Source organism: Callospermophilus lateralis, chromosome X (genome assembly GCF_048772815.1).
Source record: "Callospermophilus lateralis isolate mCalLat2 chromosome X, mCalLat2.hap1, whole genome shotgun sequence".
Lineage (NCBI taxonomy): Eukaryota > Metazoa > Chordata > Mammalia > Rodentia > Sciuridae > Callospermophilus > Callospermophilus lateralis.
The window spans coordinates 19,327,895-19,342,249 of NC_135325.1; the positions used below are offsets into that span (position 1 = coordinate 19,327,895).

At 34.2% G+C, this 14,355-nt stretch overlaps 1 protein-coding gene across 3 annotated transcripts in view; it reads right to left on the reverse strand.

Annotated features, from left to right (window-relative positions):
- Dmd (dystrophin) overlaps nucleotides 1–14,355 on the reverse strand; it is a 2,011,337-nt gene that overhangs the window by 711,761 nt on the left and 1,285,221 nt on the right. For all 3 annotated transcript variants that reach the window (XM_077107047.1, XM_077107046.1, XM_077107045.1), the window contains one exon: nucleotides 1,054–1,155. In XM_077107047.1, coding sequence (XP_076963162.1) covers nucleotides 1,054–1,155 — 102 coding nt within the window. The remainder of the gene's footprint in view (nucleotides 1–1,053; nucleotides 1,156–14,355) is intronic.

Genomic DNA, 14,355 nt, shown 5'->3' on the forward strand with positions numbered 1-14,355 from the left:
CCTTGTAAGCTATAGGAAAAACAAACAATTTTCTAGAAATGAAACTTGGGCCAAGCACAAGGAAAACTAAGTGGTGACCTTAGAGACAGAGTCTAAGTCATGGTAATGTTGTTTGCAAGGACAAACTGGTTCTGTATAATGAGGTTATTGACCTGTACTGTTTTAGTGCAGTTTTAAACATAAGGGTGAGGCTCACTAAATCTCAGCCTGCAACATTAGCTGAGAAACCAAGACTGATCAATAAACAGCCACCATTACAGGCTCTCGAGGAACCTTCATCATAATGGCAGCCATTATAATTTTGGTCAGGTGCAGCAAATAAGGTAACCTATACCTAATGTCTATTTATCACTGGACCCTCATTTGCAAATGGAAGACATTGATTAGCTGTTTTTTTGAAAACAGACCTGTCTTTCCATTTTTCTCCTCATGTAATAGCCTGTGAATAAATGTGCCCTAGACTTCAAAATGCACAAAGAGAAGGGAAAGAAGGAGAAAGCTTTCACCCAGACCAGCTTTTTAGCGAAGAAAGAAGCAATTACATGACATTTCACTAAAAATTCTTGACCCAATAAAGTACTGAAGCCCGAATGCTGGTTTTCCTTTTTCATAAGAAAGAGCAACAGAGAAAGGAAAGGTCACAGACCATATTGTGATTCTTTACAGCTGTTGGAGACAGACAGTATGATGCAGTAGCTTGATTTGAATTAAGCCAAACAATATGAAAAGCATCAAGGCTGGCAAGCAAAGCAATAAAGCCCCAAAGAATTTAATCTACCTTGAAGGTGGGACTACTTTTTGTGTTGATGGCAGCACACCAGGACAGAAATGAATCCTTTAATGCAATGACTCGTTAATAGCCTTAAGATCACAATATATAAATAGGCTTCGTTGAACAAAAAGACAGCTTTGCTTCTGCTATGGTAGTATGGCCAATATTTCCTTACAAGTTATTTCATTGATTATAAATAGACCAAATCAATGGCAAATGTACAACAGGGGAAGCATAACCCATTATGAGGTAATGGATATTGCTAAAGGTTGCTTCATTACCTTCACTGGCTGAGTGGCTGGTTTTTCCTTGTACAAATGCTGCCCTTTAGACAAAATCCTCTCCACATCCGGTTGTTTAGCTTGAACTGCTACTTCAGTTTCCTGGGGAAAAGAACCCATACAGTGCAGATTAACTTCACAGTTAGCAATAAAATTACTAAATTTAAATATACCCTTGGAGACTCCACATGTATTGCAGATCAATTTCTGCATGGTACATAGGGGCTCAAAAAACCTACCTTTTGGTGCAGAGAAAAGAAAAATAGAGGTCTCTGTGGAACACACTAAAGTTAAAACAATTGATCTAAAATCTTCTTAAATTGTGTAATAATGCCATGACATTATTACATAGAAACACAGAGACATTCTATTTTTTAAAAAAGTAAATTTAGACAATAATATGAGGTACAGTTTATAATATGTGCATATAAATTCTGGTGCTAGCTTCAATAATCTCAATCACCCTGATGCTTATTTTACTTTACAAACTTTTTATTTCACTAGATTCTGTGCTGGGACTTGGATCTACGATTTTTTTGAGATGTAAATCAAATAATTCTATCTACAACACTGTCGAAATTAAGTTTCTTTCCAAAGAGTAAACACTTAAAGCACATTATCAAAGCTTATTATTTATCAAGCAGTCAAATTAAATAGGCCTTTGAGGAATGATTAAATTAATTGTTTTATTGTTTGTTTTTCCTTAGTCCGGAGAAGACTGAAGCATGACAGAAAAAAACAATCCCTTTAGACATATGAATATAAAGTGTTTTCTTAGTGACTACTGTCTAGCTCTCTTAAAGAAAGAACAAAAGAAATGTGCATATTGAAGCTGAAGGAAGTGAAGTTAAATATTACAGAAGACTTTTTGGATGGAACACTTGTTAAACACTAGGATAGAGTATCGATTAATCAATGTCAGGCATCAGTCAGGGCCTGGGCAATCTTCCCTAGAGAGGGGCTCCTGATTAACCCGCATCTCTCTTCTTCCCTCTTCTTCCCTGGAGCCTCTCAGCACTGCTGTGTGTACGTGTCTTCATGTCATTGTTTCCTTTATATACTGTGTTTGTACCTATTCTATTCTCTCTTTGTCTGTGAGGGCAGGAAACCCTGAGTCCACACTACTATATTCTTACATAGCACAGTGGGGGATCTTGCAACTTATGGGTGCTCAGCACTTGCTCTTAAGGGAGACTATTTCTCCAGTTCTTATTATAATGACTACTAGTGGGAGACGGTGCTTTAGTCAAAAGTGTCTGTAACTTCAAGGCTAACTCTATGTATTAATAGGTATGTGTGCAAATCTCAGTTCCTTTACAATAGGAGCCTAGCTACTTCACTCTTCCAGAACTGCTGATTAATGGTCTTACCAACCATTGCAAGAAAAGGTATTGTTCCTTCAAAGTACAGTACCCAGAATGACTATAACTCTTTGCTAGAGGTAGAAATAGCTGTGATCTCAGATCAGAGATGGGACACATCTAGTTTTAAACACTGAATTTTTAATATATCCCCAGCCACTATAAATTCACCTTTAAATGCTCTATTCACAAAACATTTTGGTGTAGTGATTGCTTACATGATCTCAAAATATTATGAGGGGAAAATAAAGTATATTACTCTAAAGAAGCAGAGAAAAGAGCATATTTTTAGCAAGGTAAAAATGATTTAATAAAAGGTGAAAAAGCAATCACTTATTTTTACCTGCATAGGTATGCTATGTATATATAATCATGAATTGCCAAGACAAATTCATGTAAGATATTTAAATTATACTGAAAGTCAAATATGCATTATGCATTTAAACTGAGTAAACTTGAACCAGTGTCCCTACCATTCATTTTGCATGTTTATTCAAAATAAAGTGCAGTTTTCTATTTTTTCCTGACTACCAGAGACTTTTCTTCTGATAGTCATTGATTTTGATAATTACTGATAATAGACAGAGGTTTCAGATTAGCTTCATAACAGCCATAGATTATTTAGTGATGAAAATATAGTTACCTTTTGTATAATGACTACTATTTACCTCTCCCAAACATTTACTATAACAAATTCACACTTTGCAAATTAGAAAAAAAGTTGGAATGGGAAGGGTAGTATGGTGGTAATGATGATGTGAATAACTTGCCTAATATCCCATGAGAAGTAGGAGAGTTAATATTCAAACATAGTTCTGCTTGAATCCAAAGTTCATGCTGTTTCTACTAGTATTAGCTACCTTTCCATACTTTCCAAAAACATATATAACCTGATTTATTCTAATTAATGCCATTTCTAAGCATTAAGAAATTTCACTTTCATCATCTGAATCTATTTCACATTAAGACATATGCTGATAAAATGTCATACCTCTCTGATAATAAATAATAATTAAACTTGTTCCTATAAAGTTATCTGTATTGTGGAGTGTGAATTGGGATTCCAGATAAATGCTATGGTTAGACCATCTGAGATGAGTCATTATGGGCCAGTAGGAAGATGGTTACTTGATGCAAGAGTAGTTATTCCCACCCATTGGGTTTTTATTTTATTTTTATTTTTGCTACCAGGGATTAAACCCAGAACTACTTAGACACTGGGCCAAATCCCCACTCTTTTACTTTTTTTTAATTTTGAGACAGGGTCTCACTAAGTTGCTTAGGGCCTTGCTAAATTGCTGAAGCCAGCTTTGAACTTGCAATCCTCCTGCCTCAGCCTCCTGAGAAGCTAGGATTACAGGTGGGAACGAACATGCTCAGCAGGAATTTTTGAAAATGACACCAAAGATCATTGTTTCCACAGCCACACTGTAGCCTCATTTGTACTGTTCTAATTTCTTATTTTTTCTTTATAATACACCAGAAGTAGTCAAATTGTGTGTAAAATTTGACCATCCCTATAGAATTATCATTTGTGAGATCAAGACACATATTTACCTTGTTCATTCATTATATCTTTGGCAGTTCCTGTGACATATTAGATGCTAAAGAAAAAAATTGTTGAACGGCAAATAAATATTGTTGCACTTTAAGCCTGTGGGATTTTAGTTAGACTGTGTATTAATAGAGACCTTTGCTCATTCAGACAGTTGAGCCTGTTTTCATAGCACAGATTATTTCCCCTCTAAGTAGTTTGCTAGAGTTAAATACAGAATCTCCTCTTCTATTTTGAGATTTCCTTAATTAGTTTAAAAATTTTACATCTTTGTGTTATTCATTACAGATTTAGAAAACCCATTCCTATGATAAATTAAAATGGAGTTATTTTATAGTGAACTAATCTTTTGTTGACTTTCTTTTTAACTAAAATTTAATTTCTTTGGTATTTTCCTTCTTTGTCAAAATATTTACATAATTTAATCTTCATCTAGGGAACCGAGGGAAGATGACAAATACAAATGTTGTAGCAAACAAGTGAATATTTTACATAAAACACCTGAATATAGGATCTCAAATCAAACATTCTGTAATTACTGCACTTGAAGTATAATAAATAATTCTTAATTTTGATTTGAAATTTCACTGGAAAAGTAAACCTAGAGGGGATAGAGAACTGGGATTCCTATAAAAACTATTAACTCCCATGAGTTTTAAAACCTGCAATGCCTTAGCATGGAAAGTCTTAGGCTTCCTTCCAGACATGCCCATTTCTAATTTCTTTTGCTCATTCAGCATAGTATGACAATATTCTCCTCAGATTCCCTTAAATTTCTACCCTCAAATATAGATAATTAATGTTTGTTATATTTGACACAACTTTATGTTTTATAGTATTTATACAGTAAACCTATTTTGATGGACAACAAGCTTCTTTTATTAATCCCACTTTTAGTAAAATGGTTTTCTTAAAACAGTATCATTGGAAGCTATGCACTGCACCATCTAATCAAAATATTTATCAAATAATTTTGATTTTCTACATATGTTACACACTGGGATACAATACTAGAGAAATTTCTAGTCCTCATTCACATGCAGATATGTGTATGACCCATGTATTCACATATGTATGTATATTTTATATAATGTATAACAGCACATAGTCCATTTATATACATGATATGTATGTACTATATATATCCAAATGTGTTAATGAATGTAGATGTATGTGTGTGTGTACACACACACACACACACACACACACACACACACACATATATATATATATATATATATATATATATATATATATATGCTATGAGGAAAGATAAGATAGTAAGAAAAGAGCGATGATGGCTCTATTTTAGGTAATGATGAACAAAGAATGTGTCTACTCTCAGGAGGAAATTGAATGAAGAGCAGAGATGGGCAATGTCTTACTGGAAAAAAAACATATTCCAAGAAGAGGGAAGAGCAAGTGTTAAAGGTGCTAAGGTGGTGAGGAGTCCAGTTTGTATAAAGATTCAAAATAGTACAATATTCTGCTAACCTACATAGGGTATTTTAGACATAGAAGACAGAGAAAAGCTCTTTCTATGATTGATTATATATACCAAGTTTATAATACTTGTTCAAAACCAACTTTACTTTTTAAGATGATAACTCTAGTGGCAGATTGGAGGGAGGATAAGAGACTGGTGGATGGAGAATAGTTAGGGAAGCATTTTAGAAGTTCAAGTAATTGTTGAAAAAATAGGAGGAGCATGGATATTCAGGGAGGATCACTCTTAAGATGATGTTGTGTCTGTGGAGGATTGGCAGAATTTGATAAGGGAAAAGAAAATGTTGAGAGTCACTGAGATTTTAAAGATTGGGAGAAAGAGACTAGGGGTATAATATGAATACATGAGCCTGTATATGGAAATGCATTAATGTGCTAATGTTGGGCACATAAGTCAAGGTGCCTGTGAATAGCACTGATACAGTTGTCCAGTGAGCAGCTGGAAAATATGGCTGACATTAGGGTAGCCCAAATAATACTTAGAGCTCCAAGTTTTAAGCAGGTGCTTAGTAGATTGACTGAGGAAAAGATGGTATGCCAAATGAATTGCCCAGGGTTTGCACCTACAGGATGTACAATACAGTTGGTTCTCTGTATCCTTAGGTTCTTCTGTGTTCATGAATTCAACCAACCAGGGATCAAAAATATTTTTAAAAATGTATCTGTACCAAACATGTACACATGGTTTTCTTGTCATCTTTCCTAAGCAATACAGTACAACTGTTTAGATATAATGTGCATTGTATCAGGTTCTGAAAGTACTCTAGAGATGTGGGGAGATTATATGCAAATACCATGTCATTTTATAAAAGGGAATATACATCTATGTATTTTGGTATCCACAGTGGTCCTAATCAAATCCCCTGAATATGCCAAAGGACAACTCCATTCCCTGTCTACAGGTCACCAAAGTAGTCTTAGATTTTGTCTTCCAGTGAATGGACATCCTAAAGTCACATTATTTCCCTCCATAGAAGTATCTAGATGAAATAGATGACATTCCTATTGTCATCTCTTTACCCTTTAATAAAATAATGAAGGGTTCAAATACCTGGATGAGATTTACTCTTGGTCCCATAAAAATAGAGCAATGAGTGAAAAAAATCATGTTTAGCTCTAAATCCTTTGTGGTTTCTTTTCCTTGGCACATAATGGGAAAATTAGATTTCTAATTACAATCATCTTTGATAAATCACCTTAGAAAGACCATTTTGAAGATAAATTTCCACAATTTACTTCCCTATGTTTGTTTTCAGTGTAAATTTATTAGTTAAAAGATAGGTCAGTTATTTGGGGCAAGATATTGCTTGAAGGGTCAACTGTAGTAAATCCAATTAAATTGACTTAAATATTCTTTAGTATATTTTTTCTTAAATGGCTATGAGGAAAATATTCTATAAGAAGCTCATAATGATTCTGACAAAATAGAACAGGTAAAATCAATTTAAACATTTAGGCATGCCTCCATAGAAGTAAACTTGACTTGGAAAAACTAAAAAGCAAAACAACAAACAAACAATTCCAGAAAAACCATATGTCTATTCAAAGATATGAAAATGCTACTACATGACTGGTGTGATTATACTTTTTATACAAACAGAGATATGAAAAAATGTGATCTATATGTGTAATATGAATTGTAATACAGTCTACTCACATGTATAACAAATTGGAATAAAAAATAAATATGTTTTTAAAAAAGAAAATACTACTAAAAATTTTTAGCTGTGCTGAAAATGTCAACTAACTGCTATGATGATTTTAACTGTTATAATAATATTAACAGACTATGGTTTCTAAATATTTACTGCCAAGTATTGTGCTTTTCATACATGTTTGCCCTACAAAAAGAATTTTTTATCTATTTCACAGATGCTGAGATGGAGAGAGAATACGTCAATTGTTTAAAACCATGAAGCCTGCAGATGGAAGAGTTGAGATTTATACAGGCTGTATCTGTCACTAAATTCCCACTTTCTTCCTCATTCTGGGAGATATATATATATATATATATATATATATATATATATATATTGTGTGTGTGTGTGTATGTGCATATGTATACATGTGCTTATTATGGCTTCTTGCTAAAATTGGCAGATGTGGGGCTTAATATCATGCTAATTCTTTTTCCTCTTCTTTAACTCCAATACATTATACAGTGTTTTTTTCAGGATACAAATGAGAGAAAATCCTGTCTCTCTCACAGAAAAGGAAATAAATTCTTACACAGACTTGAAAATGTTCCAAGGGTTCCCCATTGTGGGTTTATGATGGCCAAACCTCTGGTATCCAGGTCAGAGAATTGGTCTGAGTAAATCTTTTATCTCCCAAATGGCCTCACATCTTTATATGATTTAAGATAAGGTAAAGAAGGTCACATCTAAAATGGAAACATCACTAATTATAGTGGCCAGTTTTTGTAAGTAGAAACTATTGAACTTCAAAGAACATTCAGATAAGAAAGTCTTCATGGAATTTCAACACAACAACAAAAAACCCCTCACTTCTAATAATAGAAAACTTCCATTTAGGGTTTCTTCTTTGACTTATTCTTAATGTCCTCTGCAAACCAAGACTGTACACCAGGAGTTAAGACCCTTATGATGAAGAGTTTTATTTTAATGATACTATTGATAATTTTCAACAACATCAAATATACATTTTGAGAAAATGAATTGTTTAATTAGTTAACAGAGCATAACCCTTTATCAATGCTCCCTAGGAAAATTACATGGTCAATTTTTAAATCTTGCCCTATTAGGGATTTTTTTTTTTCAGTACTGGTTGAGGATTGAACCCAGGGCACTTTACCACTGAGTTACATCATTCCTGGCTCTTTTTTATTTTATTTTGAAAGAGTATCTTGCTAAAATGTTGAGGATGGCTTTAATCTTGCAATCCTTCTCCCTTAGTCTCTTGTATTACAAGCATGTGCCACTGTACTTGGCTTGCTCTGGTAGGTTTTTGAAATGGAGTAAATCTAAGCACCTTCAGTTTTAGTTCTTTCTTATTAAATGGCTTTACTACTATTGGGCAATTGCTGATTCGACAAGCAGTGAAGCAAAAGTAACTGATAAAAAAAAAAAAAAGACCCAATAAATCTTTGAAGGTGACAATTGCAAGTCATGTGCAAATTAACATATATTTTCCTAGAATTTGTTTATTTAACATTATTTTTCTTTTCTGACTCACATAGAATTTATTTATCTAATCTGGGTTGAAACATACATTTTTGTAAATTAAATATATTTATTCAGAAACATGCTATATTTTCCACCTTTATTTTATTTTATTTTTATTTTTTTGATTCTGGGGCTATAGCCCCAGTCATTTCTATTTCTTATTTGAGACAGGATTCACTAAGTTGCTTAGGGCCTTGCTAAGTTGCTGAGGCTGACCTTAAACTTGTGATCCTCCTGCCTCAGTCTCCTGAACCCCTGAGATTACAGGAATGGATCATCACACCTGGCTTTTTCTCTATTTTGAACACTGTATTTCTAATTATGCATTAAGTTCATTGTGCATGTGTTTAACTAGAAATTTTGGTGTTTCAAAAGATAGCATGCCACTAATAAATTTTTCTTTATTTTACTTCCTTATTTTTAATTTACTGAAGTTTCCTTCATTTTCCTTATTCATTTTACTATGTAAAATTAATATGTATTTCAAACCTACTGTAAAGAAGATATAAACAGACTTTTACATATGTTTAAACATATATTCATTTGTTCATTTGACAAAGACTTATTAAATGTTTACTGTGCTGTAGTGTCTGGCTAATAGCTGGAAATAGAAGAATACAGACACATAGGCTGGGTGTGGTGGTACACGTCTGTAATTCCAGAAGCATGGGAGTCTGAGGCATGAGGATTGCAAGTTCAAGCAAGCTTCAGAAACTTAGTGAGACCATGTTTCAAAATAGAATATAAAAGGGCTTGTTTTCCACCAGGACAGAATAATATATCATACAGAAGTTGTTCTTTCAGCTTGGGTCCTGGATTGAGAAGATATTTGGAGCAGATCTACAGTCTACAATGAAAAGAGACCTTGTCTTATTCAACTCATCAGGTAGAGCATAGCTGCAGCTAATCTGCAGATAGATATGTAAGTAAATAATAAATGTTTGTTACATTATTGGAATTTTGGGGTTGTTTGTTACTGCAGCAAGAGCTGACAATTGCAATATTATAGTAAAACTGAACGACCAACCAAAAATATATGGTTTTCTGGTATGAAAAGATCAAAGTAAGCCTTGTAAATAAATGTGCCCTGGTCACATATATTAACTGCACCATCTCTCATTCCATATACAAACTATTTGCTAAAAAGGGTAGCAAGAAACGAAAAAGGAAATGGAATCAATATTCTGTTAGAGCCTCACTTCTCTGGCCTAGATTTTCAGGCAGGCTCTGACAAATGAAGGCTGATGGATGGAAAAACACAACCTTATGTAGTAGAGTTTCTTTCTCTTTCCCCTCATGCTGGGTGACTGTTCTTTTATTTATCTACAATTAGGTTTCCTAGACCACTGTAACGTGGCTCTCTTTCACTATAACTGTGTGCTGTCAAATATGTGCCAAGCTGATTGACAAAGAATGACAGGTTCTCTCTTTCCATTCTGGAATAATCAAGGGCAGCCCACCAAAGGGAGGCTTTTTCTCTGATTTAGAGATTTATAGATTTCAAAAATAATCTGTCCAAATATACAAAGTATAACGTAGTATTGATTTTTAAAGTGACAAGTGCTGTGAAACTGAGAAGATATAATCTACTAAGCTGCATACTTGGGAATGTTCAAGGACAGCAAAAGAGTGGACATAGGAGTGACCATCAAGCAATGAGTTTGACACTATTTTTTTTTAAAGAGAGAGAGAGAGAGAGAGAGAGAGAGAGAGAGAGAGAGAGAGAGAGAGGGAGGAGAGAGAATTTTTAATATTTTTTTTTTTTTAGTTTTTGGCGGACACAACATCTTTGTTTGTATGTGGTGCTGAGGATCGAACCTGGGCCACACGCATGCCAGGCGAGCACGCTACCGCTTGAACCACATCCCAGCCAAGTTTGACACTATTAAAGCTGGCATTTCAAATTTATTTTGGCAGTGGAATTCTTTTAGTAAATGCAATCTTATCAAAACCCCTTCAGCAAATTATGTCACTCATTTAATAAATATTTACAGATCACCTATTATGTGCTAAACACTGTTTGGGGTACTAGATATGCAATGGTGAACAAAACAGACAAAATCAGGCCAATTCAGGATAGAATGGCTATAGACAACAGTGAAAAAAACAGACTAAATTGCTCCTGTCTCCATGAAGCTTACATTCTAATGGGATGATGTAAGATGAATTGTAGTATATCCAAGAGTGAAAAGTGCTAAAGAGAAAAAACAATAAAACATTGAATGTGGATAGGAAGTGTACTTATAGGGTAAAGGGAGGTTGAGGTGTGGACATTTTTGAAAGTTCCTCCAGGGAAAGTCTTACTAGCAAGTGAAATTTGATTAAAGATATGTAGAAAGTGAGGGAATGAATTAAACAGGCATCTTAGGGGAAGAACAATCCATGCAGAGGAGACAGCAAGTATAAAGAGCCTCCAATGAGAGTTTATCTAGTATTTCAACAAAAAAGTGAACAAGCCAGGATGAGTGGGGTCTAGTGAGCAAGGGGAAAGTAGCAGGAAGCATAGTCAGAGAGGTTGAGGAAGGGGCAGATATATCACACAGGGCATCTTTGTGAGGACTTTGGGCATTATTCTTAGACTCTGTACCATAGGAGAGTTTTCACAGAGGGGTGATGTGATCTGACTTTTTTTGTGGTGGGTACTGGGGATTGAACTCAGGGGCACTTGATCACTGAGCCACATCCCAAGCCCTATTTTGTATTTTTATTTAAAGACAGGGTCTCACTGAGTTGTTAGCACCTCACCATTGTTAGGGCTGGCTTTGAACTTGCGATCCTCCTGCCTCATCCTCCCAAGCCATGGGGATTACAGACATGCACCACTGACTTATTTTCATTAGTGCATTCTAGTAATACATAACAGTGGGATTTATTTTGATATATTCATACATGCATGGGATATACTTTGCTCTATTTCATTCCCAAGAATTTCCCCTTTTCATTCCCTCCTCCCACCATCCCGTTTCTCTATTTAATCTATTGGTCTTCCATTAATTTATTATTTTTAACAAGTGTATTATAGATATACAGAAAAATGGAATTCATTGTGAAATACTCATACATGCACATACTGACTTATTTTTTAATAGATCATTCTAGCCGCTGTATTAAGATTATATTTAAGGAATGCAGTGTACACATAGTAGATATGAACAGATTCCTAAAGGAGTTAAATTTGCATTGTTTAGAGAGCAGTACTTGTCCATGGAAACCAGAAGCCCTTGTTTGTAAAATCTTCTACATACAGTTCTTAAATGAGGGCAAAATCTCATTTAGTTTAATAGCGATACAGAATACTGCTTAAAAGAGCATTCATTTAAATTTGTACTCCTCAAGTCTCACTATTTTCCTAACCTATTGGTGAATAGTTATCTAGGTTATCTAGCTTACAATTCTTGCATGAATTGAGAATTTGTAAGAGAGACCTTGTGGCCCACAAGGCTTCAACATTAACCAAAATATTTGCTATCTAACCCTTATAGGGGGGAAAAAACCTGCTGATGTAGACAAATGTTTAGGGCCAGGCTTTGTGGTTCTAAAGACTTTCAAGTATACATAATCATTCCACAGTATAAACATACGTCAAAATATCACATTGTACCCCATAAATATAATTGTTATTTTCCAATTAAAGATAAAATTTTTACTGGAGTAGTTTTGATTTGGAGAATATCATGCTAAGGAAAATAAATCAGTCCCCAAAATCCAAAGGCCAAATGTTTTCTCTGATATGTGAATGCTATTTCACAATAAGGGAGTGGGCACTAGGGAAGAATAGACATACTTTAGATTCTGTAGAGGAGAGTAAAGGGAGGGGAGGGGATATGGGAACAGGAAGGACACTAGAATGAAACAGACTCAATTATCTTATGTACATACATGACTACATGACTGATGTGATTCTACAATATGTACAATCAGAAAAATAAGAAATTATACCTCATTTCTGTATAATATATTAAAGTGCATAAATGCATTCTACTGTCATGTACAACTAATTAAAACAAAATTTTAAAATTATAAAAAAGATAAATTCTTAAAATGTTTATGGGTATATGTTTTTAATTATCAAACATTAGGAATAAACATTTTTCTTTTTAACTTTTTACATAGATTAATAGTGATACTCAAAAAATTTATAATTATGCTTAAGAGCTGAGATCAGCAATTGTTTTCTATAAAGGGCCAGATAATAAATATTTTACGCTTGGTTATGTGTTTCCTGTCACACAAGTGTAGCATTAAAGTAGCCAGACACAATAAATAAGCAAATAAGTTTGCTCCAATAATTTTTTTACTTACAAAAATAGGTGGAGGGCTGAATTTATTACAGTGTGCCTGGAAATAATCAAACTAGGGAATAAAACACCTTAGTTCTAGGCTTATTAATCCATGAGTTGGGGCAAGTCATCTAACTCCTTTGAGTTTCAGTATTGCAAATTACATAAGAATGCACAGATAATTATTTCGAGTAAAGAGTCAACGATATACTCTGTTTTCCTGCATAAACATTTGATCTTTGATTAATTTTCTAGCTCTACTGTCCCTGGAAAATTGATAAAGTTGAAACGTCAAATGTGTTAGCTGGCAATTGATTAAAAATGATCCTTATTGGTAAATTACATATTCCTCAGATGTTCTATAATACATGGCCTATAAGTACCTAATGAAAAACCTTAGTTCTGTTGATTCCACAAGTGCAGCAACACTTATAAATGAGCATGTCCCTGTTGTGCATCTTAGAAATTCTATGTATGGTATTAGACATCAGCTCCTAAGGCACATGAGGATTCTAGGCCTGGGTTGACCCAGCACCTGCATGTGAGTCTCCTTTGTTTGCACCTGTGCTGCCATCCAGGAATGGGAAGGTGCTACAAAGTGAATTGCTTTTTGATGACTCTGTGGATGCTGCACAAAAGGCTGTGCATTCTAATTCCACTGTTGTTGCTGAGTGTGGTTAATGGTAGTTTCGTTCTTTTCACCTAAGAAAATAAGACTTCTTGATGAATTTTACAATAATAAATTCTAAGACCCATGTTTACTCCCACAGATTAACTACTCTGAAATTGGGACACATTTTATAAATGGTTGTGTGTCACAGTCTAATTGACAGCACTTTTTCTTAGTGACAAATAAAATAATTATGTATGTTCTAATTAATGCTGTATTAAAAACAATAAAATGTGGTATGTAATTAGGTCAGGATCAAATTATTTAGTTCATGCAAAGGTAACATTAACTGGCACCATTTCCTGAAAACTTCCTAAGTGCACACACTCTGCTGTGCACTGAACATAAATCATTTCAATTAATCTCATTCTCTACTGCAGAACCTTTCAGCAAACATTATCATTTTTCAGACTAAAAGACTAGGGTCACAAAAGGTTAGAAGATTTGCCCAAAGCACAAGCTAACATGTGGTTGATCTGAAGTTTGAACTCTGCTCTGTCTGATGCAAATGAGGCATATTTAATTACTGTACTATAGGTTCTATAAATTTGTTTAAATATGGTACCAATGTGAAATTAGACTTTATTTTATGAATCCCAGGACTTAGAACCTGAATGAAGAAGTTTGACGAGAAATAAATTTTAGTTTAAATTAGTTTCTCAATCTAAGACATAGTAGCACTTTCGGTTGGATCATTCTTTCTTATAGGGAACTGCCTTATATACCGTAGGATGCTTTGCAGCAT